The 26,942-nt window shown below is 43.9% G+C and overlaps 1 protein-coding gene across 1 annotated transcript in view; it reads right to left on the bottom strand.

Annotated features, from left to right (window-relative positions):
• The window catches only part of LOC144784640 (macrophage mannose receptor 1-like), a 765,034-nt gene that overhangs the window by 407,232 nt on the left and 330,860 nt on the right, over positions 1-26,942 (bottom strand). The window contains exon 13 of the mRNA XM_078663569.1: positions 10,734-10,861. Within this exon, the coding sequence (XP_078519695.1) occupies positions 10,734-10,861 (128 nt within the window). The remainder of the gene's footprint in view (positions 1-10,733; positions 10,862-26,942) is intronic.

The following is a 26,942-nucleotide window of genomic DNA, read 5'->3' as shown; positions in this document are numbered from 1 at the left end:
ATCTTATAGTCTGAATTTAGGAGACTAATAGGCCTATAAGAATTAACGTGAGTTGGATTTTTATCTTTTTTTACAGAGGACATAATTATCACCTCTTTAAAAAACAAGGGTACCAGACCGCCCTTTTTAATATAATTAAATAATTTTTTCAGAGGTGAGATTAATTCTTTTGAAAAAGTTTCATATATTCAATGGGGAAGCCAGACTCCCCACATGCTTTGGCCCCGGCTGTTGCTTTAATGGATGCCAAAATCTCAACGGGCTCCACATCCGAACCTAATTGATTAATCCGCTATCTGAGAGTCTGTGAATATTCACTTTCGTGAAATAATCCTGAATCGACTCCTCCCCCACCGAATATTTGGTAGGGTAAAGTTGCTGGAAATGTTCTAGGAAAATCTGTGGGATCTCATCGCCATTGGCAACTTCTAATCCGGTCCTAGGGTCAAACACTTTTGATATTATAGCTGCTTCTTGTTTTTTTCTTTTAGAGTTACCCAATAGTTTACCAACTAGCCGGCTATCTTCATAGACCCTTTGTTGATACACTTGGGAACTGCATATCCCTTCTAAAACCAAAAAATCCCTCAGAGCTTTTCTACCCTGCTCAAGATGATGAGGATGCAGCTAAATCTGCTAGGCATACTCTTTCTCGACCGCTGCTTGTAATTCTGCTATTTTTAGCCTCTGAATATTTGACTGGGAAGCCGAGTAGGCAATTATTTGTCCTGCCTCCTTGTACCCACCCCATACGGAAAACGGTTCTGACGTGTTATCATTGATCTTACAATATTCGGAGATCCACTCTCTGAAGCTTTTCACCCAATCTTGGTCCTGGAGGAGGAGGCGGTCCAGCTGCCACCTGGGCCGCTCTCTACACCCCCCCAGTACGAGTTTGAGCCCAATATATGCGTGGTCCGAAAAGGGGTTACACCCAATATCTGCCTTTAACACCTGAAGAGATCTAGATGTAAGAAAAAAATCAATTTGGGACACGGTTTGAAAATGGTGTGAATAGCAAGTAAAACATTTTTTATCAGGATTTATATTTCGCCAAGGATTTATTAATTGATATTCTTGTTTAATGGCCTCCACCATTTTTTTGTATTGGGTTTAAGTTTTTTTTTTTTTTTATTTGAATTGTCCCTTCTTAAATCCTGTATAAAGTTAAAATCACCTCCTATAATATTCTGCCCAGGGGCTCCCCTCAGAAGCTCATTGATTTTAAACAACCCTGAGGTGTCGTCGTAAACAGGGCCATCATAGTTTACGAAGTTTAAAGTCCTCACCTTCAACTTTGTTACCACCCATATCCACCTCCCCTGTGGATCCCTCTGAACTTGTACAAATTCCCAGGGTATTTTTTAAAAAAAATAGATGGCAACTCCTCTCATTGCAAGGCCTGCGGATGCAAAAAAGATATTAGAAAAAACCTTGGTTAAAAATAATTTAGGAGAATTAGATTTTAAATGTGTCTCTTGGAAAAACAAAACTCGCGGGTTGAATGATATCAACCATATAATAAAAGAGCCGTATTTTCGTTTATTAAGAGATCCTTCTGCTCCTGCTCTTTTTCCTGCTGTGAACCCTTCCCAAACCACATCTTCGAAATGTGAAAAAAAAACACTAGCCACGCTAGGCACATTTTGTCCCACCCATCTAACCTCCTGAGTGTCATCTAACTACACCATGGGCGACCCCGCTGACCCCAGCAAAGGAAAAGAAACAGTCAAAATTACTTAATAGCGAACACACGTTAGCGCCAAGAGCGGGCAGAGCCCATTTTCAAGTATGAGGGACCAGGGTATTTTATACTATTCCCTAGAGCTCAGGATCCACGCGAGATCTCTTTTAGTAAGGCCTGAGCCTCCTCCAAATCAGAAAACATGAAAAACTTCCCCTTAACTAAAACCAGCAGTTTAGAATGTTGAGCAATTGATGCTTGGGCGCCATGGGCGTTAAACAAATGAAGAATCTTAACAAATTATTTTCTTCTACGCGCAGCAGCAGCAGTCATATCAGAAAATATACAACATTTAGCGATTTCGTTTACAAAAAACTGCTTCTGCTGGATTGCCTTCGTTAGGATTCTCTCCTTAATACGAAAGTCTGCAAAATTCAGCAAGATTGTTCGTAGTATCGTAGAATTAGGGAAGGGATGTGCTGGGACTCGACGTGCCCTGGTAATTAAAAGGTCTCCTTCGAATTCCGGAAGAACTTTCTGTTTAATAAAGGAATTGACCCATTGCAGGGTTTTTAGACCCTTCAATTCCTTCAGGGCCCCCCACTATTCGGAGGTTTGACCTCTGAGAATGGTTCTCGAGCTCCTCAAGTTTGTTCTCCAGATAGCTTTTGTGTTTTGCTGCCACTTTTACTTCCCCAATAACCGTATTCATTTGATCTTCTAGTACTGAAATTCTGGCTTCCGCTTTCTGGAGTTTGATGGGGCAGCATGTCATTGCAGCTTCAATTTTGTCTAGCCATTGGTGCAAGGAGGCAATCTCCTGTTTTTGGTTTTTTTTCATTTCCCGAACCTCTTCCAATATTAAGTTCAGGATGTCTCTAATGTCCAACTGATAAACTCCTGATGTTTCCGATCTTTGGCTGGAGTTACATTGTAATTCCGTAATGCCCAGATTCAGATTTTCAACCATAGAATCTTCCTGGACCAGTAAACCCCCTGTCAGCAGTTGACCCTGAGACCGCAGTTGGAGTTGGGGCTGAAATTGAGGTTGAGGTAGCATAGGGTTTAAAGGGACATTTACTGGTGTCTTTTTTTGCCTTTATCTGAAGTTCCAAGTAGCTTTGACTGTATTGAGCTGGAAACAGTAATTTCTACAAGCCTTGATGGTGTTGGAGAAACCACCTTGTCTTGACTTAGACCTTGACCTGGCTCCAGAACTGCCTAATCATTTCTTATGGACAGTAGTTGAATCTGATCAGGTTTCAGGTGGCATTGTGGTCTCTCCTGGTCTTTTATAGTTAGATCGTCTGATGATACTGGTAGCACTGGCACTGGTACTGCTGAAGGCCCTTTTGACGTTTTGGTAGTTGGACTTAAAGAGGGGGGTTCTAAAGTTGCTTTCTTTAAAAACAATGGAAATTCCTTTGCCCTTTTTAATCCTTTTTTAAGACCATCGAGTAAAGAATTATCCTGCTGTAATTTAAACGTTGAAGCTGCGACTTTTATCAGTTTTAATGCAGCGTTTGTCTGATCTACCACCAGTACCCCTCGTTCCGGGGAGGCTATAGGGGGCACCTCCTCCTACAAACTCTCAAGGGTGCCATCCAGGCCAAGGGAATTGGTGGTATTTTCCTTATTGGCGGCTGTGCAGTTTCTTTTGCCTGGGCTAAGCATGTTTTGGCCTTGAGGCGGGCCGCAGAGTCGACTTTAGCGACTGCATTGGAATGCTTCAGAGGTTTTCCCATTTTTCTTCTAGTCTCCCCTTCTCCCTCTTATATCCCTCTCATCTCTCGGTGCCCCCTTTAAATCCTCCATACCTTGAATCATGCACTTTTTCAGCAAGCTCTTCACAGGACTCCCGGCTCTACAGGGGTTCCGTCCGCTCCTACTCAGCTTACTGCACTCTGTAGTCTGATACAATGCCAACACTCAGCTCCACACAGTCAAAAGACCCATAAGCTCAGGGGTAGGCAAGCTGGCATTCCAATGGCCGCAGCTCACCTTGTAAATTGGCACCGCGAAGCAACTCGAAAAAAACACCACAGGAGAGCAGTTGAAAGATTGCCCCAGGAGATTTCACAGCTGATTTTGTAACAGCGGTTACCGCCCGCTTCCGCTATCAGTTCTTGACGTTAGCGTCCACGTCTGTTTCCTGAGGCTGCCTAACGTTACACCTCAAGAGAGAATCCGCTTTAAGGGCCCAACAAACGCTTCACGTCTTCAGCATCTTTCGGGGGTTTGCGGGCAGCTGAGAAACAGAGAATTCTTCTCAGCGCAATCACTATCACTCCTGCCAGGTACGATTCTCCATTGCTGATGGTGGAGCAGCAGCTTCACCTGTGGCTACTCTGAGGCATGGTTCGCTGTAGTCATCCCATCGGACCACATAGTCTCTCCATTTGAGTGACGTTGAATATTGGAAGTTGGTATTTGGAGACCAACCTGAGAGGTATAGTAGAAATGTCATTCCAGTTTTTTTCATAGGACAAATTATTTTTAAAACAATTACAAGATTTGCTGTGGTAGAAATGACTGTGTGTCCCGGAAATGAAAAGCTGATATTTGGGAAACGTTTTCCAGAAAATGTAAAATGATTTAATGTACATGTTTTATTTAAATATTCCATATGAATACTGATTCATGTGGCACTTGATTGAAAGTGCCAAAAGTTTTATGAACTTTCAATCAAATAATATCTACAAAAATACCTAAATAAAACACAAAACAGTAGCAAGTGGTGATTTCACTCAATACAAGAGAGAATTTACCTCAGTAAAATAAGGGCAATATTGTATTTCTAGGGAGCTGATTTAGAGTTTAGCAGAGGTAAGTCAGTTGGCATTGTGGAGTACTTCACACCTGCCATACCAAGGGTCTTCTGCCTGCCAAATTTAGAGTTATCAGCCAGCCTAATAGACAACTCTAATCATTGGTATGAACTGGCGTCACTGCGCTTCCTGTCAACGTATTTAAAGTTTGACAGGTGGTACCATCAAAATGATGGGCAATCCTTCAAAGTTTTAATATGTTTTTTGTTTTTGAGAGGATTTTTAAACCCCCCAAAACTTTTATGATAACATGGTGCTATAAATATTGCAAACAGTGTTGTTTCCCCTTGAATGGTGAAATGAGAAGTTGTCCACCACCTTCATCCTTCACGGGCATTACATCACAAGGGGCCAGTGGCAGCTATTTGAGGGTTGGGACTGACGGTGGTCTGCACTCAGGGAAAGAAATCATGGAGTCTCGGCTGAAAGAGAGCAGTGCTATGTCAGCTGTTCTCTGCATTTCATGGTAATTCTTATGGTACTAGTGAGTCAATTATCTGGAAAGCCAATAAAAATAACTACCTGAATCATCACTGAAAACTTTTTTTCTACCCTTTACAGATGCAGACTTGCCAGTGCTCATGAAATAATTATACCTAGTTTGGCCAATTCCAACCATGTGTAGCTGCCCCTCTATGAAACAAAAAGGAGTTAGCAACTGGTCTAAGGTAGTTTGGGGCTCATTTACAAGCCTGTTGCACCACCGGTGCGTCACTTCTATTGACACACAGGCAGCGCAATGGGCTTTCCCATATTTACAAGGCAATCTAAAGTCACACTGCATAACTTTTCATGCCCTTGTAAATATGTCTCTATTTCTCCCATAACTCTGGTTGAAAGGGGCATTCCATGGAATATATTGACAAGGAATATGGAATATATTGACAAGGTGTACCGCTTGGTATGTATTTGTTTCAGATTATACATAGTAGTCAAAAGTACCAAAAAACATAATTTAATCACCAAGTGGTCTGTATCAATTAAATAATGAATGAATAAGTCATACTAAAATTACTAAAAGCATAGTGGAGTCACAGCAATGTACCATCACATGATACACTGTATCTACATGTCAGTACATGCGTGTCTTCAATGTTGGTAATGAGTCGTAGATGGTGCTAACTGCAAATAATGGTCCTGGTCCGCCAATACTGTCTGGTCGTATGAGAATTAGTCACCCACTCTCTGATTGGTAAACGCATGTCCACAATTATATCCTACACCGTATGCAGTCACGAAAACAAAAGCTTTAAACAGACAATGTCTGGTGGGTGATTATTGTACAGGCAAACAACATTCAGCAACATGTTTGTAGTCGGTTGCATATTACACAGTCTGAGGCAATGTGAACATATCTGTTGCTTCTAGAGCAAATTCTGAACACATCATACCAAATATTGAGGAAAGGCAAAATGCCAAACAGGAATCCAATGAAGGTCGATGCCAAAAGAATACTATTGTTGCCAATTTCTTTGCATGAAGAAAGCAAAAGTAACTGCATGCCTGGGGAATGAATTACAACTTCACACCACAAGATGTGTACTAAAGATTGAACCTCTAATTTTACTAAGTAAAACAAGCACTTACAGGCATATGCATCAAAGTAAATACCGTGAGCAAATGGGCAGATTCTCAGAATCTGCCCCTTTGCACCCGGTATTTTTGCATTTGGGATGCATCATCCCAAATGCAAAAATCGCAATTTAAGGAATCTCTAAATTGTGATTCCTTAAATTGCGATTGCATTTAAGGAATCCCAAATTGAGATTCCTTAAATGCAATGCATGAAAGTCAAAAAAATAGCGAATTCGCTAATAGGGGGAGCAAATTACCATGAAGTAATTTGCTAAAACTTTGAAAAAAGCACTTTTGTGCATTTTTCAAAGTTTCATGTTGCACACACACATGCCCTTAGGGCATGTGTGTGTGCAACATATGTGCATAGATCAATTTCAAGGGTGCAACAGGGTGTCATTTTGACACCCATGCACCCTTGAAATTGCATGAGCAATTTGCGAGTACCTACTGGTACTCGCAAAATGCTCATGCAATCTCCAATACATTCCTATAGGCCTGTAGGCCCATAGGAATGAATGGGACAGCATTCCTTAATTGCGACTAGCAATTTGCGAGTAGCAATTAAGGAATGTTTAGGAATCACTATTTTAATAGCGATTCCTACATGCATAGGCTTTTGCTATTCCTAAATAGTGATTCCTTAAAAATCGCTATTTAGGAATAGCAAAAGGCTATGTTAATGCATCTGCCAGTTAATTGTTTCCAGAGAACTACCAAATGTGAAACATATGTGTTTGAGAAATAAAGTACATTTAAAGATTAATGATCTGTCACTTTGCCATCTTTTTTTGAGCGAGGATAAAAAAGTAAACTGTTGTCATTTGAAAGTTGACTACAACAAAGTATAAGTATAACATACCATCTCAAGATTTATGTCAATGTTTATGCGCATTGGACACATATTCCATATTTGAAAAAAAGACTTATAGCATGAAGTTTATTAACATATGTAAATTATTCCACAATGTCCCATCTAACATTTACAAGCTATTTAACAAATCATATTTGTTAAATTGTACCCAGCAGCCATCCCATATTATCTGCCCAACATCATATCACAGGTTAGTAACACATTTGACAACACAAAAGCCAAAGAACAGACACAAAGCAGAATTGTTATACTTCAAATTACAGAAGGGCGGTAGACAACAATTAAAATGTGTCCTAAGCAATGAAGATCATTGAAGTGGTTATGAAATTGCGAAAAAGCTGGCAACTGGAGATGCAAAGTGTTCTTACATCTGATATATTAGGCAGTGAAGAATGAAGAGTGAGCAAATTAACAAAACCAATCATGGAGGTGCTCTCATGTATGAAAGCAGCTCCAGGATTGGTCGTAGCAGCTTAAGGCAGCGCTCCTTGTCAGGTTAGGAGCCTGTGTCTGCTGTCCCTGGGGCTGTTATACAGCTCACAGATTACTGAGGTCTGAAGTGCATATGTCGGGCTGGTTGTGGCAGGATAGCCGGCTAATCCGACATTCGCATTTTAGGCAACTGTCTTCAAGTTGGAATGGCCCTGCCCCATCCTCATACACAAGGTGCACTAGAATGGTAATCACCATTACCATTTTATTTAATTTCTGTTTCACGCACTTGCCGTGTGTCCAGCATGCGGGAGATGCTCCTCCGTCCTAAAGGAGGACCCGCTGCTAGGCAGAAAGTAGATGCAACACACCCTTGTAGGGTCAATATACTAGAATCTGCAAGTACAAAACCCACAAATGTTATCTGTCTGAAAACATGCAGGTAGGTAGTGTTGTAAAGATATTTTAGGATATATCTTGTGTTAGCATATAAACATTCATTTGCACATTTGGCCCCCCCCTGTATCACAATTTCTATCAAGAATTATGCATGTGGACTCTTGATTCCACTCGTCCTGTGACCTCTTTCTATACTATACCTACACAATGCATTTTTTAGGAGTGCCATATGTGCTCAATATTTGCCCTTCATATTTTTTGCTTTAGGGTCTGATCATGGTGATATAAGAGTACATGTGACCTTGATCATCTGTTTGACATATATAGTGGGGTTCCACTGCAGATGTAATATTGTTGTGAGTATTTTGCTATTAGATGTGTATAAATACAAGTTGCACATTCACTTACTGGTACTTGTATGGTCCAGAATCATAGCTGTATCTGGCCCTTTTACTCCTTCAACCAGTTCTGGTCCTATTACTGCTGTTACTTGCTCCTCCATTGATGTTAGTGGGATGTAAGTGTCTGCACTGTTGCCAGGGATGGCCGTCATGGCTCTCGGGTGGCCGAGAGATCGCAAGGGGGCCACGGGGGATGTGCGCAGCGGGATACAATATATATATTTAAAAAATAAACAAATAAACCTACCTTGCCGGGTGTGGCTTCTCTGCTCCTGCTCTCCTTGAGCACATCAAGGAACAGGAAGCAGGCCCAACTAACCAATCACAACTCTGCAATGCTGCGTTGTGATTGGTGAGCACCCAGGGTCCCCTGACCAAACACAACGCTACAGCAGCACTGTGACTGGTTTTGAGCGTCCTGGTTTGATGCTCAACCAGGGAATGGGGGCCTAGGCTTGTTCTCCATGCAGTCTGCAATGCAGCCTTCCTGGAGAAGAGGACAGTGCTCATGACTGATTTGGACGGCCGAGAGGGCCGACCAAACAGTCATTGCGGGCTTGAGTGGGCAAACCACTCCACCGCTGCCCTGCTCAAAGAGCAGAGCAGCCCCACCCACTCACACACCCACAAAGCAGCAGGAAGCAGAACTAAAATAATAACACAAAGATATCATCATTTTAGGTTTCTACTTCCCACTGTTTAAAAGCAGTGGGGCAATGTTCCTCCGCCATAGCTTAGTAGCCACTCCTGCCTGTTACCATTGCGCTACAACGGTTGTGTGCCATTTTCTCTTTTGTGCGCGTCTTGCAAACATGCCACTTTTTTTTTTACCTCATCAACAGTTCGCACTGTTGGGGCCACTACATTGATTTTATTTGTATTGCTTTCCCTGAAGCTGTTTTTTTAGCTTCAGGTAGCTTGGAATTAACAAAAAGTTGGTGCTGTTGCTTCGTCACCTCTGCTATTAGGATCTCTACCTCTTCAGGGGTGAGTTTCAATTTCCTTTTATGCCATCCTCCCTGTGAGGATAATTGTGAAGATCCTGCTGCTGTTTCTGACATGGCACACTAAAGGAGAAATGCTTTCATTTCTCATTCCTTTTCCGACTTTGCATGCATGCTGCACGGTGCAGCATGTGTACATACTGGGAAAAAAATGGCAGCTATAATCAGCGCGGGCACAAGGGAAAGGGGAGCGGAGAGCCATATCTCTGAAGATATGGCGCTCTCCTGCTCCCTCCCTGTCGCTCAATGCAGCGCTGCCTTGTGGGGGGCTGCGCTGCGTTGCAGTACTTTTTGGTAAATCTCCCCCTTCATTGTTTAGTTGGAGAGCTTGTTGGATTTGCGTTCTCTGTTCCATTTTACGATGCTTGCTCTGATTCACGGTGGGTATTTTCACATTTGCGCTGCCTTAGCTCTTAAGATGAATTTTGAATTCTGATTGAAAAAAGAAATGAATATGATGTAGAATCTGCAGTCTGACAATAGGAATACTTGCGTCTCATCACAAAAACCTAATGATAACGCAAATGGGAAAATGTAACAATCCTTAAAATATCATGGACTTGGTAGCCTATTTAACCCCTTCGACGCTGATGACGAGCTGGGCTCGTCATGAGGTAGCCTCCTCGCACGCTCATGACGAGCCCAGCTCGTCATGTAACATGCGTTTTTAAAAATCTCAGCGTGCGAGCGGAATTCCGCCCGCACGCATGCGGTTAAGGAATTAGCAAAGCATGAAAAACATGAACGCCAATGGCGGAATTTGGGGCCAGATGTAGGTAGCCAATTACCGACCGGTAATGGCCGAATTTGGCCGTTACCGACCGGTAATTGGATTTTGAGATGTAGGGCCCTTAATTTTACAGATTCTGTAAATTTACCGAATCGGTAAATTTACAGAATCTGAGATGTAGGTGGGACTCTTCAGAATCCCAAAGGCCCTACAAATTCGGTATTTTAACACCCAATCCAATCGGGTGTTAAAATGCCGAATTCAGGTGTGCATGCACATGTGTGCATGCACACCTATGCCATATGACAGGCAGACCTGCCCTTAGGGCATGTATGCCTGCCACATGGCACCTGAGTCTGTTTTGGGGGGGCCAGAGGGTGTCAAAGTGACACCCCCTGCACCCTTGTGAAAATCGGTATTTACCGATTCGGTAAATACCGAATCGGTAATGCCCATTCATTTCTATGGGCTTCAAAGCCCATAGGAATGAATGGGCATTACCGATTCGGTATTTACCGAATCGGTAAATACCGAATTGTTCCGATTGGGTATTCCAGCACATCTGGAATACCTACATATCCGTCCCTCAGATTTACCGATTCTTAATTACCGAATCTGTAAAATCCGGTAATTAAGAATCGGTAAATCTATTCTACCTACATCTGGCCCTTGGTTTCCCCAAAGCCCATGCTATGTAGTTCTTCTTGTATTTTTTTAAAGAATTGATAACATAAAATCATAAAAATTACAAAAGCTGTCCATACCCAGACCTAACAAATAACACTTGCTGCAGTCAAGGTACTTACATTAGCATTTGCCAGATTGTGTTTCCATCTTCCTTGTTATTAAGCGACACTAAGTCTCCTCCTATCGCTCTACAAAAATCCCGTGCTTCAAACCATGTCTTCCTCTCAGCATCCTCTTTTACAAAAATCTAGAAACAATAACATATATTAATAAAGAACACTGAAGTGAGGCAAAGTTGATGCGGTATAAAAAACTAAGCACAAGCATTAGCAATGCTAATATTGATTCCAATTTTCGTCATTATTATTTAGTTATGATTTATTTAGTGATTAGTGAAGGGGTATTTCATTGATTGCCATTTTTGTGTGGTTGATTGGATGGGCAGAAGTGTAAAAGAGATATCCGCTCAATGGTTGGATGGATGAATGAGTAGGTGACATGTGGGTAGGTACTGGATGAGTGAGTTCAAAGGTATTTGAATGTCTGGGAAAATAAAGATATTGATGCGCGCATTGATGAATTGAGTGGATGACTGAAAACAGATCACACAAATCTTACAGCAGAAGAAAAATTGTTCCAAAATGTAAAAAAATAACCAATAATTACAACTTTAAGCCAGTTAAAGCACAACAGAGATGGCAGCTCCATCGTGCCATTGGCATGCTCCGATTTGTCATCACACTATGTGAACCTACCTGCATGTTTGAATTTTGTTTCATTACTCTTCCATCATTAGTGCTTGCTTAAATTTGCCCCGCCACTGTGCAATTCTTATGGCATGTTTCATTTTGAAACAAAAGGGGATGATGGACGGAGCGTTTGAGCTAATCAAACACTCACCCCCAGTCAGCTGATCTGGGTTTAATCCACCACCATTCTTTAGCCCACTCAGCCACCCCATTTCAGACATGGTTATATGCAAATCAGTCTGACCCTGTGCCTCATGGGAACAGTACAGCCCGAACTGCCAAGCCATGTCTTCCATGGACCGGAAACAAGCATCCTGGGACCGGTTGGCTTGGCAGTTCGGGCTGTACTGTTCCCATGAGGCACAGGGTCAGACTGATTTGCATATATCATAAACAAAAGGAATCCACTAGGTGGACGGCGGCTGTTACCACAATGGTGGGGAGCAACCAGTGTTGTTAAAATACCCCTCACACACCAACAGGCCCCTTGGTGTCATGCTTCATCATCGGGGTCTTCGCAAACCTCTACGGAATGCGGCGTGCTACGACTTCACGACTACGCAGGAGCACTTTATGAGTGAACTATGTGTTTGGTGTGTGTGAGGGTACCAAAATGTGAGTGGTGAGGTGAAAGTGAAGGATTAAAAAATACCTGGCACGTGAGTGCAGAAATTTTTTTTTAATGAGTCTCCGGCTGGTATTATTAAAAAGAGTGCTAGAGTGGTTGTGGTTTACTAATTAGGGTAACCCAACCAAGTTAGTGCGTCGACATGTTTCGGAGTTATGGAACTCCTTCTTCAGGACGGGAATATGCACTACTTATCCCCACCTTACTCACATGTGTGTAGATTTTAAAAGTGTGCTCTACAAAAATAGATATGGTGAATAATGTACCTATCTATGTTGGATGTACGGTCCGTTGCGCCCAGTTGGCGGTTCAGGATACCTGTAACAGAAAAGTCATGTAAAACACGATGACACAGATTGTTGTGTCCATACTGTGCAAACACACAGAAGGGTAATAAGGAACAAAAGTGAAGGTCCAGGAACCCTAAGAATTATTATTAAACAGGATAATACATGTTCTCGTATTTATACTGTGTAAATACACAGAAGGGTAACAAGGAACAAAAGTGAAGGTCCAGGAACCCTAAAAAAAGGAAAAAAACGAACAACATATAGACTGAGACACAAACACATTCAAAGTATCAGATAGGTCTTAGAGGGTATGGTTTCTGACCCAATTGTGTAGCTTACTTATTAAGAGAGGTCCAATGGCCTCATGAGCCACAGCGTGTTGGGGGGTCCGTTCTACCCGATATGGCAACCTGTGAGGTATTTAAGGGAATGGATCAAAAGGTTTGTAATCCCTCGATAATAAAAGATCACACACCATTAGGCTTGTTCATACATCCATGCACACTCACGGTTATTCACAGGGCTGTCTGGCTTGCTCCCCCTCCACGCGGCTCCGACGAGTGAGGCTGTGAACTAAGGAGCGAGTTTAAATAGTCTCAGAAGACTTCAATTAGCCCCTAATTGGAAGCGGAAAAGGCCCATAACTGGTCCGGACCCCTAGTCTGCATTCCGCATCTGCGCGCACCGGGTAGGGTGTTCCCGTGTGGATGCGCATGTGCGGAGGAGTAGTGTTAAAGTGGTGCGCATGCGCCCCTGCTCTATTCGTCAGTGACAACCCTAAGTCGCTTCGCGCATGTGCGATACCGGTGACAGACCGGACTCAGTGTCTGCCGCCTCGCGCATGCGCGGAGAGGGTATAATTGCCTGTATTCGAATCGATTTAACATAGAAACCTCGTGTGTTACAAGGAGACGAGCTGAGATCGCTTTGGTGACAGTAAAAGGCGCCATGTATAAGCCGCCTACACAAAAAGGGATAATGATAATATTTAACCATGGGCATTAAGGGGGGAAATGTTACAAGTATTTAAAGCCTGGTAACAAGCCGATTAGGAGGTAAATTTTCAAAACAAAGACTAATGGACTACATCTATCACTGGACCCCTATGAGCCAAAAGGAACAGTAGGGTTTTTGACCTGGATGTTAACGAGGATGTCCTCCTGTGGAGTGAGTATTGAGGACAGGGAAAACTAGAAAAAGAGTTTGGAGGGAGATGGTTAACAGATCTCTGGGTTCTAGGCAAAAGTGGTGGTTATTTAACGCAATTGGCTCCATGGAATGGAGTAGGTGTTTTACAGATCTCGGCGTGCTTGGCAAACATGACAGCGGGTCAAGCCTCAACCAGCAAGAGAGGGACTTAGTTATCAACATATCCCCATGGCCATTAACTGAGATACAGCAAAAAGTACTGAACAAGGGTCTAGGTTATGTACCAACGAACAAACCAGACATTTTTCTTCTACACAGGGAGGTCCAGGATTTTATCAGGACCATCAAGCTGAAGGCCTTTTTCTATAACCAAGAACCTAATGTCGAGACATCAGACACGGGTTTGAAACCAAAATCTTCCTTCACACCACAGGATAACCAGCTCCCAGTGGAAGTCTTAGCTTTTGAGAAAGCTGTCATGACTGAGTTAGGCAAATTGGATACAGACTCCAGGGTCTTTCAGAACATGAGCAGACTAGAGAACGAGGCTGTGAGGGAATTATCAAGAAACAAATTGATTATCATAAAACCCGCGGACAAGGGCGGGGCCGTTGTGATTCAAACAATGACGGCATATGATCAAGAATGCAGGAGACTCCTCGCAGACAGTAGGAATTATCAGGTTCTGGATGAGGACCCCACAGAGTCCATACGAATCCAAGTGGGAGCAATGACCGAAGAAGCTCTCAGCCATGATTGGCTCACGAAAAAAGAGGCTCTGTTTCTGACACAGAAAAACCCACGGGTACCGTATTTTTATACGATACCCAAGGTTCACAAGAACCTCGAGAACCCCCCTGGTCGCCCCATCGTGTCGGGCATCGCTTCTATTTTGGAACCCCTTTCCAAGTTCGCGGATGCCTTCCTGAGACCTTTGGTACAGGCCACTGATACATATCTTAAGGATACGAAAGCCGTCCTTCAATTACTGAAAGACCATCCTTTCAACCCAACCTCACAATTCTTACTGAGCCTCGATGTGGAGAGCTTGTACACCAGTCTCCCACACGATGAAACCCTGAACATCATTGAGGAAGTCTTGTATAGCAAGCAGTGGCTTTACCATACCCCACGAGGTGTGGTGATGGAATGCATCTCGATGGCCCTCACGAAGAATTTTTTCGAGTATGAGGGTACCCTCTACTTGCAACGCCATGGGACTAGCATGGGGAGCACCTTTGCTCCAAGCCTGGCGGGTCTCTATGTCCACCACCTGGAGACTACCAAAATCCTTCACCAGGACAATCCGTTCAGGAGTAAAATCCTGTCATGGAAACGTTATATCGATGACGTCTTGGTCATATGGGAAGGCAATAACCAATCTGTTTTGGATTTCATGCAATGGATTAACAGCCAGAACGATTTCCTGAAATTTACTCATCAAATGTCCAATGAGTCCATGGTCTTTTTAGACCTCAACATTTATCATGAGGTTGGACATTTAAAGACAGAGACACACTTTAAACCGACAGCAAGGAACTGCCTCCTCAGGTTCGACAGTTTTCATCCACGTCACCTGAGGGAGAACTTACCATATGGACAGTTCCTTCGCCTACGTCGGAACTGCAGCGATGTGGGAAAGTACAAAATCCAAGCACTGGATCTGAGCAAAAAACTACAACAGAGGAAATACCCAGATAAGATCATTAACCAGGCTATGAAAAGAGCCCGGAACAACAACTGGGAAGCTCTTTTAGATGACAACCCACCAAAAGAGGAATCTGTCAGACCAGTCTGTGTCACGACCTTCAGCCCCGTGTCAAACCAGGTATCCAAACTGGTAAACAAACACTGGCGCATCCTAACGAGTGTGAATTTAGATCTGGAAAAACCCATCTTTGCACATAGGAGAGGAAGAAACTTGAAGGATATCCTGGTCCATACAAGACCTCAAACCAATGTAACACAGCAGACAAGGCTAAAAGGACTACATGGGCATCACCCATGTGGGAATTGTAATAGTTGCCACCTGACGAAGAAAAGCCTGACTCTTGAATTTAGTAATGGCGAGAAATGGGAACAACGCGCTGTCACGAATTGCAACAGCCGCAATGTGGTGTATCTTATCACATGCCCTTGCGGAAAAGAGTATGTAGGAATGACCACACGTGCAGTCAAAACCAGAATTAATGAACACAAGAGCAATGTGAGATGCAAAAAACAGACAACGAAAATGGCATCTCACTTCCTGGAGGCACAGCACTGTGTGAATGATATACATTGGACTGTTATTGAGCAATTGAAATCTGAAAGAGGCTTGTTTGAGAAGGAACAAAGATGGGTGTTCCGTCTGGGCTCAGATGTGACTGGGTTGAACGACTCCATTCCATGGAGCCAATTGCGCTAAATAACCCCCATTTTTTGCCAAGCACGCCGAGATCTGTAAAACACCTACTCCATTCCATGTAGCCAATTGCGTTAAATAACCACCACTTTTGCCTAGAACCCAGAGATCTGTTAACCATCTCCCTCCAAACTCTTTTTCTAGTTTTCCCTGTCCTCAATACTCACTCCACAGGAGGACATCCTCGTTAACATCCAGGTCAAAAACCCTACTGTTCCTTTTGGCTCATAGGGGTCCAGTGATAGATGTAGTCCATTAGTCTTTGTTTTGAAAATTTACCTCCTAATCGGCTTGTTACCAGGCTTTAAATACTTGTAACATTTCCCCCCTTAATGCCCATGGTTAAATATTATCATTATCCCTTTTTGTGTAGGCGGCTTATACATGGCGCCTTTTACTGTCACCAAAGCGATCTCAGCTCGTCTCCTTGTAACACACGAGGTTTCTATGTTAAATCGATTCGAATACAGGCAATTATACCCTCTCCGCGCATGCGCGAGGCGGCAGACACTGAGTCCGGTCTGTCACCGGTATCGCACATGCGCGAAGCGACTTAGGGTTGTCACTGACGAATAGAGCAGGGGCGCATGCGCACCACTTTAACACTACTCCTCCGCACATGCGCATCCACACGGGAACACCCTACCCGGTGCGCGCAGATGCGGAATGCAGACTAGGGGTCCGGACCAGTTATGGGCCTTTTCCGCTTCCAATTAGGGGCTAATTGAAGTCTTCTGAGACTATTTAAACTCGCTCCTTAGTTCACAGCCTCACTCGTCGGAGCCGCGTGGAGGGGGAGCAAGCCAGACAGCCCTGTGAATAACCGTGAGTGTGCATGGATGTATGAACAAGCCTAATGGTGTGTGATCTTTTATTATCGAGGGATTACAAACCTTTTGATCCATTCCCTTAAATACCTCACAGGTTGCCATATCGGGTAGAACGGACCCCCCAACACGCTGTGGCTCATGAGGCCATTGGACCTCTCTTAATAAGTAAGCTACACAATTGGGTCAGAAACCATACCCTCTAAGACCTATCTGATACTTTGAATGTGTTTGTGTCTCAGTCTATATGTTGTTCGTTTTTTTCCTTTTTTTAGGGTTCCTGGACCTTCACTTTTGTTCCTTGTTACCCTTCTGTGTATTTACACAGTATAAATACGAGAACATGTATTATCCTGTTTAATAATAATTCTTAGGGTTCCTGGACCTTCACTTTTGTTCCTTATTACCCTTCTGTGTGTTTGCACAGTATGGACACAAAAATCTGTGTCATCGTGTTTTACATGACTTTTCTGTTACAGGTATCCTGAACCGCCAACTGGGCGCAACGGACCGTACATCCAACATAGATAGGTACATTATTCACCATATCTATTTTTGTAGAGCACACTTTTAAAATCTACACACATGTGAGTAAGGTGGGGATAAGTAGTGCATATTCCCGTCCTGAAGAAGGAGTTCCATAACTCCGAAACATGTCGACGCACTAACTTGGTTGGGTTACCCTAATTAGTAAACCACAACCACTCTAGCACTCTTTTTAATAATACCAGCCGGAGACTCATTAAAAAAAAATTTCTGCACTCACGTGCCAGGTATTTTTTAATCCTTCACTTTCACCTCACCACTCACATTTTGGTACCCTCACACACACCAAACACATAGTTCACTCATAAAGTGCTCCTGCGTAGTCGTGAAGTCGTAGCACGCCGCATTCCATAGAGGTTTGCGAAGACCCCGATGATGAAGCATGACACCAAGGGGCCTGTTGGTGTGTGAGGGGTATTTTAACAACACTGGTTGCTCCCCACCATTGTGGTAACAGCCGCCGTCCACCTAGTGGATTCCTTTTGTTTATGATAGTTGCTAGGGGAGACAGAATCCACTATTCCCTCTCCATCCCTCTTTTGTTAAAGATGATTTGCATATAGCCATGTCTGAAATGGGGTGGCTCAGTGGGCTAAAGAATGGTGGTGAATTAAACCCAGATCAGTTGACTGGGGGTGAGTGTTTGATTAGCTCAAATGCTCCGTCCATCATCCCCTTTTGTTTCGCTATGTTTCATTTTGAACCTTCACTTACTGATCTTCAGTGCTTGCTCAGATTTCAGCTCAGAAATGTTATGCATAAAGACAAATTTGCAATATGAAACCTAGGGTGCATGGTTACAATTGAAACACCTCTCGTTATTCTTTCTGTCTTCCACATTACAACATTTTTATGTAACCCTGCATGTTTGAATTTTGTTTCATTACTCTTCCATCATTAGTGCTTGCTTAAATTTGCCCCGCCACTGTGCAATTCTTATGGCATGTTTCATTTTGAACCTTCACTTACTGATCTTCAGGGCTTGCTCAGATTTCAGCTCAGAAATGTTATGCATAAAGACAAATTTGCAATATGAAACCTAGGGTGCATGGGTACAATTGAAACACCTCTCGTTATTTTTTCTGTCTTCCACATTACAACATTTTTATGTAACCTTGCACTAAGAAACATATTGTTGTACTCATGATGTACTTATGTTCATTGGCTTTCTGCCTATATGCAACAGTAAGGCGGTTATGATCTATGTTGCTTTTCAAAACGCAACATTCCCTGGGTGGTCAGTTTATCCTCCGACCAGCACAAGCCCCTGGTAAAAATGTTGTCCCCTGGATATGCTGGCAGGGGTTCTTCTAGATTAGCAAGATTTGCTGCCAAACTCCAGGCATACCAGTACGAAGCTGAACATGTTCATGTCTGGAGAAACTCTCAGACTGATTCCTATTCAGATTGTCTGTGGGTTGGAAAATTGTTGATGGGTACCCTGTTTCCAATTCTGAAAATGATGGTGCTGTTGCTCTGTGGAAGATGCGGTCATGCTTGGGGAAGGGGCATTCACAATTGAAGAATGGCATCAAGAAATGGAAGTAGATGATGTTCTTAAAGTGGTGATGAGTTTGGTTAATCTTGGATCTAGGAGAGATAGTTGTGTTGTTGTGTTGGTGCGTCCTTTCGTTAATGAGTTAAATGAGTTGTCTCTTTGTGGAGGGAATGTTTTGATGAGGGGAGAAGATTTATTCCACCTTTTGGGTTAATAAGGAAACTGTTGTCACATAGGTCATTTGAAACAGATTTTAACCCAATGCCACCCCAGAATTCATTTTCGGTGGCCAGGCATGGATGAGCAAGTGGTGTCATGGGTTGAAAAGTGTATAGTTTGCAAGGAGGGAGAGAAGAGATTGAAGGTGGGCTGCAGAACTGAAATGGGTCATATTAGAGATCCAGGTAAAGTGTGGCATAGCATCTGCTTAGATTTAATTGGCCCCATGGCCGAATTGCCTCTTCGCAACAGATTTGCTATTGTGGCGATAGACGTTTTTTCCAAATGGTTGTGTGTAAAGTTTGTGAAGGAGATCACCACTGAAAGCAGCATAATATATTTGGGCAGTTTGTTTCATGAAGAGGGGGTTCCCTTTGTTCTTATTACTGATAATAAAACACAGTTAGTTTCACATGATATGCAAACTTTCTTTAAGAGTTGTGGTTTCATTTATCATCACACCTCGTTGCACAACCCACAAGTTAATGGCCTATGTAAGAGAGCTAAGAGATGTGTTCAAGGTATAATTCAGATGGCGTGTGTAATTGGTGGCTTGGTGCAGAAAATATTGGATGAGGTGGTGTGGGCATATTGTACTATTAAGCAAGTTCAGAGTGTTAAGTCTCCTTTTGAATTAAGGCATGGGAGATTCCCAGGTACAAAATTAGTTTCTGCATGGATAAAAGAGTGGGTGTCTAACAGTGGTGAGAGTAGTATGTTTCGTATTGATAATCCTTCTTTTATAGGGGGGGTCGCATCACAGTAGGAGACTTGGTCAAAGTCAAGCCGGGTGGAATCGGCAGAGGTCTCTATAAATACAAAGGGCTGTTCAAGGTCAAGAATTTTTTTCTGCGTTGCATGGTTTTAGAGCAGGGGTCTCCAAACCGGTCCTGGGGGGCCGGATCCATGCCAGATTTTAAAAATAACTACATGTATCTCAATGGGGATATCCAAAAAATCTGGCATGGATCCGGCCCTCCAGGACCGGTTTGGAGACCCCTGTTTTAGAGGGTGGTGAAAAGTGTAATCTCCTGTCAGGGTCCCTTGTTTACTGACTGCATTGCACAGCAGCAGAACAACGCTAGTTCCCAATGCCCCTCTCTGAACACCTCTGCCAAGTCTTAATATTCCACATATAGAAGTGTGCCAAGGGGGGAAAGGAGATTGTGGAAAGAGAAGAGACAGCCAATAAATGTGGTCCAGCTTCTACAAAGCTTTTTCAATTTTTCAGTTGGGTATGTGTTCTGACCTTCTGGTAGCGTGATTTGGAACTGCAAGAAAACACAACAACAGGTGTTTCACTTTTGAGATCCCACCCTCTAAAATACTAATAGTAGCATGAGTCTGCTTGACTGTCTATCAATTGCTCATACCCAAACAATTCTTGGCCAATGCTCATCTTATATATTTCATGCAGTGTATGCATACTATTCTTCATAAGTTGCTGAATCACATTACTTTTGTATATTTAAACTTCTGCCTTTTCTTCGAGATGGAGTAGTTGTATGTCTGGCGGAGAATTAGAGAACTGGATCATCAGACATCTCGAGAAGACTTGACACTACTCTCAGGAAAGTTACTTGGTCTATTGTTCTAGGTAAATTACTTCCTTCCTGTTAATTTGGTAAACCTTTTTCTAAATCTGTATAACCTTTTTTTCATGTGTAAGTAGCCCTCTACTAGAAGGGCAGACTGCTCTCTTTTTTATTTATTTATTGCTTGTAGACTAACCTATTTAATACGGCTAGTGAATACTTTTTCTAGACAATAGTTCAAGAAGTAATTTATGCCTTTTCCCTTCCTGAAAACAGCCCGAACACGACTACTGGGGATGGTCCTATGCCGCCTCTTTCAGATAGTGGGAGTTTGTCTCGGGCCACAGTGGAGAGAGTTTCCCAGGGTGTAATATTTTCGAGAAGTAACCAATGTAAGAATTAAGGACCGCCTGTATAACTATAGAGCTCCTAGGACGGGGTAAATTACCAATTTGGGAAAAGAACTTTCCTAGGCAGTGAAAAACATGTATGTTACATAGATTTATTTACATGATGTGGGGGATAACCCAAGCTCAGTGCAAGTGAAGGATGACTATTTAAAACATGATAGTTATTCTTTTATTAAAGTATTTTTTATAAAAAAAGTTATTTTTGAAAGCATCAAAAAGCAATAATCAAAAGACATATATATAGATATAGGTGCCTATACATCAGTTGTGTTGTATATACCATGAGTAACGGGCGGTGAGCACTTTTATAAAAAATGATACAATACACACATACATCAAAAGACAACAGATATATATTAAATATACTTTGTGAAACAGTTAGTTAAAAAGCGAAGAAATAGGGACAATGGACATATTGTGGCAGATGGTAATAGTTGTTACACTTCTCAGTGGAGAGAGTTTCCCAGGGTGTAAGATATTCGAGAAGTTGCAGGCCACCTGAATACTTAAAAGTATTTAGGGCAGATTTACAAGCCCCTTGCGCCACCTGGGCGTCCCTTTTTGTGATGCACCAGCAGCGCACTTTTCTGCCCTATATTTAAATGGACAGGAAAAGCTACAGTCCGTGGCTTTAACTGTCCTTGTAAATATGGCCCATTTACACGCAGCACTTTGCGTAAAAGGGGAGTACCATGGATGTTGCTGTGGGTGTTCCCTCACAACACCCATGGAACCTGACACCTTTCCCAATTTATGAGAAATTGTAAACCCGGAAATGCGTCTGAATGCTACGCCCCCAGGGGAGGCATAGGGAGGGTCAACGAGGAGAGATGTATTAATTTCACCTCCTTTTTCCCACTTTCTATGCATGCTGCATTCTGCAGCACACATATAACGAGGAAATCACATCTGGTGATGGTTTATGTACAGGAAAGTGTCCCTTCCTGCACTTAAACAATCATTAACCCCTTGCACGCTGATGACGGAACCGCTCCGTCATGGCCCGCCCCGCTCAATAGAACGCTCATGTGCGGCGCAAATTCCGCGCCTGCGCTGAGGGTTCTATTGAGCGGGGCGGGCCATGACGGAACCGCTCCGTCACCAGCATAGCTCAACCGACGCTGGTGACGGAGCGGTTCCGTCACCAGCATGCGGCCGCCCCGCCCCTTAGCATTGCGGCGGAATAGCCACCGCAGTGAAGGGGTTAAACAAATGACGTTTTGCAACTTCTATGCGTGCTATTGTAGCACACATAAAATATGTAAAACGCCATTTCGGATTGTTTAGGTGCAGGAAGGGAACGCTTCCTGCACATAAAAAATCATCCCTGTGACGCAGGCATCCTTGCACAATGGTGCAAGGGTGTCTGCGTCAGCGCATGGCAGCCCATTGTGCGCCTGTGCAGGAGAGAGCTTAGGAATGCGACCTATTATTGTAAATATGTCACATCCCTCTGCTCTGAAAGTGCTGCAGCTTGGCACAGCCAAAGGGTTTGTGGTGCCACGCTGCAGAATTTTGTTGTAAATGAGGCTCTTTGTACCTTGAAGTAGTTGCATATATTTTCATTGTAATAGTCTTTTTTGTTAGGTCGAGCTATTTATAGCTCTGAACTATTGCAGTTGAAACAACCCTCTTGAACAAGCGGATTTCTCCCAATGCATGTTGTCTACTGAAGCGTGAAGCTTTGCCAGGCGCGTGCTATGCTCGTTCCCTCCCACTCGCTTGCTCCCTTGCTCACCCGCCCCCCCACCCGACTTGAAAGGAAGCCTCGCACACCAACATTTGTCTCTCACACCACCAGACATCAAAGGCTGCTGCTCAACCGCCCACCCACCCCCACAACAATGTCCATATGCTCTCGCCTCCTGTCTCTCCCCCCTCTCTCTCACGCTCTCTCCTTCCCTCCTCTCATTTACTCTCCCTCACACACTCGCTTATGTTTACTCTCCCTCCTTCCCCCCTCCCATATCCTCTCCCTCCAAGCCCATGGCCTCTCATTAATGCCCACTTATCTTCCCTTGGCCTTCTGCTTCTTAATCGAGTGCGCTCAATTTTACCTCTGATTTTTCTCTCACTCGCCCTTTCTCTCTCTCTCCCTCTTCACAGCCCTCTCTCTCATTAATCTTCCGCTGTCTCTCAGTCTTGTTAATAAGACATGCTGCTGTTTTCTTTCTTTCTACCCTCCTTTTCTCTTCTCTCATTTTCTTCTCCCCTTCTATGTTTTCTCTCCCTTGCTAGTCGCTACGCCCTTCACCACCTTTCTTTTTTCTTTCATCTCATCTTTCATTCTCTGTCTCGTTATCTGTCCCTCATCTCTCTTTCCTTCCCCTTCCATTTGTGTAATTTCCTCCGGTTTCTTTTGGTCTAGTTTGTGAGGTTTTTTTAGACACAGAAAAATAAAGTGATTTGCTCAGAATCACAGGGTGCTGCTCAGTTTCAAAATCCACGGCTCTGGCGTAAGACATCCTACGCTTTTATGCAAGAGAGCAGAATCTACTACAGATTAGACAGGGACTCCTTCCACTTGGCTATGATTTCTGTTGCTCGCTTTCCATTTTTTTCTCCCATGCAATCCAACTTGAGAATGCTTTATTGACAATGTCAGAGCGTTTAAAATTCACAAATAAGGGTATACTTCGCATCCGATTTTAACAGCCCTTTGATGGTGCTTCAAACTGGAAGGTATTTCACCTCTTCTTGCCTCCCTTGAGTTCTTATCAAGAAGTAGACTGCTTTGGATTTACGAAAGTGAAGGCTGGTGTACCCGTTCTGCTTGTACTCGAACAGGATGTTGAGACGCCTTCCGGGCTGCCTGGCTTCTTGTTATTCACTTCCTCTCTCTCTCACACACACTCTCTCTCTCTCACTCACTCACACACACACGCTCTCTCTCTCTCTCTCTCTCTCTCTCTCTCACACACTCTCTCTCTCTCACACACACACTCTCTCTCACACACACACTCTCTCTCTCACACACACACTCTCTCTCACACACACACTCTCTCTCACACACACTCTCTCTCTCACACACACACACTCTCTCTCACACACACACACACACTCTCTCTCTCACACACACACTCTCTCACACACACACTCTCTCTCTCACACATACACTCTCTCTCTCTCACACACACACTCTCTCTCACACACACACTCTCTCTCTCTCACACACACTCTCTCTCTCTCACACACACACTCTCTCTCACACACACACTCTCTCTCTCACACACACACTCTCTCTCACACACACACACTCTCTCTCACACACACGCTCTCTCTCTCACACACACACACACACACACACTCTCTCTCTCACACACACTTTCTCTCTCTCTCACACACACTCTCTCTCTCACATACACACTCTCTCTCTCACACACACACTCTCTCTCTCTCACACACCCACACTCTCTCTCACACACACACACACACACACTCTCTCTCACATACAGTACAGCCTTCTACTGCCTCCACTCTACTACTCTCTCCATCAACACTCTACCATTCTATGCGCCACCACTCTATGCGCCACCACTCTATGCGCCACCAACGTATCCACCACCACCCAATCCACCACTCTAGCACCCACACTCTAGCGCCCACGCTCTAGTGCTCACACTCTAGCGCCTACACTCTAGCACCACCACTCTACCCGCCCACCACTCTACCCTCCAACTCCACCCTCAAAATCCACCATCCAAATCCACCATCCAAACACTACAACACCCTCCAAATTCACCCTCCGACTACACCCTCTAACTCCAACCTCCAACTACACCCTCCAACTCAACACTCCAAATCCACACTCCAACTCCTATCTCCAACTACAAATCCACCCTCCAAAAACACCATCCAACTCCACCCTCCAACTCCAACATCCAAATCTACCCTACAAATCCACCCTCCAACTACAACTCCAGCCTCCTAATCCACCCTCCAAATCCACACTCCAAATCCACCCACAAACTACAACTACGGACTCCAACTCCACCCTCAAAATCCAACTCCACCCTACAACTCCACCATCCAACTCCAACCTCCAAATCCACCCTCCAACTCCACCCTCCAACACCACCCTCCAACTCTACCCTCCAACTCCACCCTCCAACTCCACCATCCAACTCCACCATCCAAATACACCATCCAACTACACCATCCAAATCAAAATCCTACATCCAAATCCACCCTCCAAATCCACCCCACACCCTCCAACTCCACCCTCCAAATCCACCCTCCAACTCAAACTCCACCCTCCAAATCATCCCTCCAACTCCACCCTCCAACTCCATCCTCCAACTCCACCCTCCAACTCCACCCTCCAACACAACCCCTCAACGCCACAGCACCACTCAATGCCACAGCACAACTCAATGCCACAGCACCTCTCATTTTCTTCTCCCCTTCTATGTTTTCTCTCCCTCGCTAGTCGCTACACCCTTCACCACCTTTCTTTATTTCCTTCAACTCATCTTTCATTCTCTGTCTCGTTATCTTTCCCTCGTATCTCTTTCCTTCCCCTTCCATTTGTGTAATTTCCTCCTGTTTCTTTTGGTCTTGTTTTTTTTTTATAGACACAGAAAAATGAAGTGATTTGCCCAGAATCACTGTATGCTGCTCAGTTTCAAAATCCGCGGCTCTGGTATAAGACATCCTACGCTTTTATGCAAGAGAGCAGAATCTACTACAGATTAGACAGGGACTCTTTCCACTTGGCTATGATTTCTGTCGCTCGCTTTCCATTTTTTTCTCCCATGCAATTCAACTTGAGAATGCTTTATTGACAATGCCAGAGCGTTTAAAATTCACAAATAAGGGTATACTTTGCATCCGATTTTAACAGCCCTTTGATGGTGCTTCCAACTGGAAGGTATTTCACCTCTTCCTGCCTCCCTTGAGTTCTTATCAAGAAGTAGACTGCTTTGGATTTACGAAAGTGAAGGCTGGTGTCCCCATTCTGCTTGTACTCGGAAAGGATGTTGAGACCACCTTCCGGGCTGTATAGCTTCTTGTTATTCACTCCCTCTCTCTCACACACACTCTCTCTCTCTCACTCACTCACACACACACGCACTCTCTCTCTCTCTCTCTCTCTCTCTCTCTCTCTCACACACTCTCTCTCTCACACACCCACTCTCTCTCACACACACTCTCTCTCTCACACACACACTCTCTCTCACACACACACTCTCTCTCACACACACTCTCTCTCTCACACACACACTCTCTCTCACACACACACACACTCTCTCTCTCACACATACACTCTCTCTCTCTCACACACACACTCTCTCTCACACACACACTCTCTCTCACACACACACTCTCTCTCTCTCTCACACACACTCTCTCTCTCTCACACACACACTCTCTCTCTCACACACACACTCTCTCTCTCACACACACTCTCTGTCTCACACACACACACACTCTCTCTCACACACACACACACACTCTCTCTCTCACACACACACACACACACACACTCTCTCTCTCACACACAGTACAGCCTTCTACCTCCACCACTCTACCACTCTCTCCATCAACACTCTACCACTCTATGCGCCACCACTCTATGCACCACCACTCTATACGCCACCACCCTATCCATCACCACCCTATCCACCCTTCTAGAGCCCACACTCTAGAGCCCACACTCTAGCGCCCAAACTCTAGCACCACCACTCTACCCGCCCACCACTCTACCTTCCAACGCCACCCTCAAAATCCACCATCCAAATCCACCATCCAAACACTACTACACCCTCCAAATTCACCCTCCGACTACACCCTCTAACTCCACCATCCAACTACACCCTCCAACTCAACACTCCAAATCCATACTCCAACTCCTTCCTCCAACTACAAATCCACCCTCCAAAAACACCATCCAACTCCAACATCCAAATCTACCCTACAAATCCACCCTCCAACTACAACTTCAGCCTCCAAATCCACACTCCAAATCCACTCTCCAAATCCACCCACAAACTACAACTACGGACTCCAACTCCACCCTCAAAATCCAACTCCACCCTACAACTCCACCATCCAACTCCACCATCCAACTCCA

The sequence above is a fragment of the Lissotriton helveticus genome, chromosome 10, assembly GCF_964261635.1.
Source record: "Lissotriton helveticus chromosome 10, aLisHel1.1, whole genome shotgun sequence".
Classification (NCBI taxonomy): domain Eukaryota; kingdom Metazoa; phylum Chordata; class Amphibia; order Caudata; family Salamandridae; genus Lissotriton; species Lissotriton helveticus.
The sequence above is the reverse complement of the archived record's forward strand: the minus strand, read 5'-3'. Positions and strand labels throughout refer to the sequence as shown.